Consider the following 1885-nt stretch of genomic DNA (forward strand, 5'->3'; position numbering starts at 1 on the left):
CCATATATATCAATCAAATATCTTAATTACTCAATAAATTTTAAAATTATTTTTTTATAATAAAAAAAAGAATATATTACAATTTCTTACTCCAATTTAAAAATCTGATATGGATTTAGATAATGAGAATGGTGAATTAAAGAGACTGAGATCTACATAATTTAAAATTGCACTTTTCATCAAAATAAGTCTGCAAACATGAAGAATTGCACAATTCCCCATACTACCAAGTACACAATCATCAGAGACCCCATTTCATATTTTTTAGGAGTGTAATTTAAATAAGAAAGAAAAAGCAAAAAATAAAATCCATCAATATTCCAATCCACCCAAATTAAATTTGAATGTATAAGAAAAAGCACAAGTTACAGCAACAAGTGATCAACTAGTGATAATATTACAAAAGAAAAACACCTTATAAAAAAAAAAAGTTGCATCTAGCTAGCTAGCTCAATTCTTCACATGCTTCTAGCAAGCATTTCTTGATACCTCCTATCAGACTCTTGTTTTTCCAACTTAAACTTCTCATGACAATTAGCAATAAACATTTCAGCCAACATATCAATATTCTCTTTCTCTTTCTCATTCACAATCTCTTTCTCTTTTACACCCTCTTGAATTTTCTTCTCTTCAAGCCACTCTAAATACCCCGCAAGATTCGCGTCCGGATTCTCGTAAAGAGGATCCGGAACTGGCAAAACATGAGACGATTTTGATGAGCACCAGTTGTAATGAAGTCTGAAAGAGCCCAGGATGATCTTTTTTCGTATGTTGTTACGTTTTTTGTGAGAGGAATAGTAAGTGAAGTTGATGGTTGAGTTGTTGTTGGTGTCTTTGAGAATTTCGATAATGAAATGTTTGAGTTTTGAGAGTGCGCGAAATATTCGACAAAAGTGTGAAACTAAGAGGGTATGGATGATTCTTTTGAGTTTCATGGAAGATAAATTTGAGGAATGTGTTGATGTTGATGATGATGATTTTGGAGAGAAAATTTGAAGAGGGTGTAAGGATTTGAGATGAGATGGAGTGAACATTTTTTTGTTTGTGGTGATGATGGATAGAAAAGAAATAGAATCAGTGTGTGTAGTTTATAGGGTGGATAATTATGTGGAATTACTGATTTGTCCTTTGTTTTTTGGTTTATTTAAAGGTGTACCATAAACTTTTTTGATTTGAAAATAGTGATTGTTTGGTCTTTTTTTTCTTTTGTGGATAATATGTTGGTGATAAGACCCCGCTTGATTGTTTTGAAATTCTGCAATTTTATTATCACTTTTAATTAATTTATAATGGTTTTTTATTATATCTTATATACTAAGTAGTGTCTGTAGTAATTAAGCAGCTCGAGAACGGAGATTAAGGCTTAAGAATCGCAAGAGTCACATACCCAATAGCTACTATTATATCATAATTTTATGCACTATAAATTTATAGTTTGATTCTTACATAATACTTTTATAATGAAAATAATGTCTTACCAAGGAGAAATTAAATTTAAATAGATCAGATATATCCGGCTCAAAGAATTAATTTTTACAATTGCGTGATATTTAGTTTCTAGCTATCTCAAAAAAATTATATTAGATATATAATATTATTTTTAATACTAAAAATATTAGAAATTCACATATAGTTAAAATTTTGTAATAGTCTGAAATATAATATTCAACAAAAAGATATTGTTGTTCGTCAACTGAAGTGGGAATTACAAATTATATTACATGGTTTTAAAATACTCAAAATATTTATCTTTTAGGTTTCATAATAAATCATTTTTTCTTGATATTATTATAACAAAAATTTATTTTTTGTATTTATTAAATAATAAATTTGTTCTACATAGAAATTAAATATGTTAGTTATTTGATAAATTTAAAAAATAAAT

The 1885-nt window shown here is 27.7% G+C and overlaps 1 protein-coding gene across 1 annotated transcript; it reads right to left on the reverse strand.

Annotated features, from left to right (window-relative positions):
• Positions 1-316: 316 nt before the first annotated feature.
• Positions 317-1045, reverse strand: LOC131625354 (uncharacterized). The gene has a single exon (XM_058896221.1). It carries the CDS (start codon positions 1032-1034, stop codon positions 459-461), a length of 576 nt encoding a protein of 191 aa, XP_058752204.1. The 5' UTR covers positions 1035-1045; the 3' UTR covers positions 317-458.
• Positions 1046-1885: the final 840 nt, after the last annotated feature.

This window comes from Vicia villosa, unplaced genomic scaffold (assembly GCF_029867415.1).
Source record: "Vicia villosa cultivar HV-30 ecotype Madison, WI unplaced genomic scaffold, Vvil1.0 ctg.000206F_1_1_2_unsc, whole genome shotgun sequence".
Classification (NCBI taxonomy): Eukaryota; Viridiplantae; Streptophyta; class Magnoliopsida; order Fabales; family Fabaceae; genus Vicia; species Vicia villosa.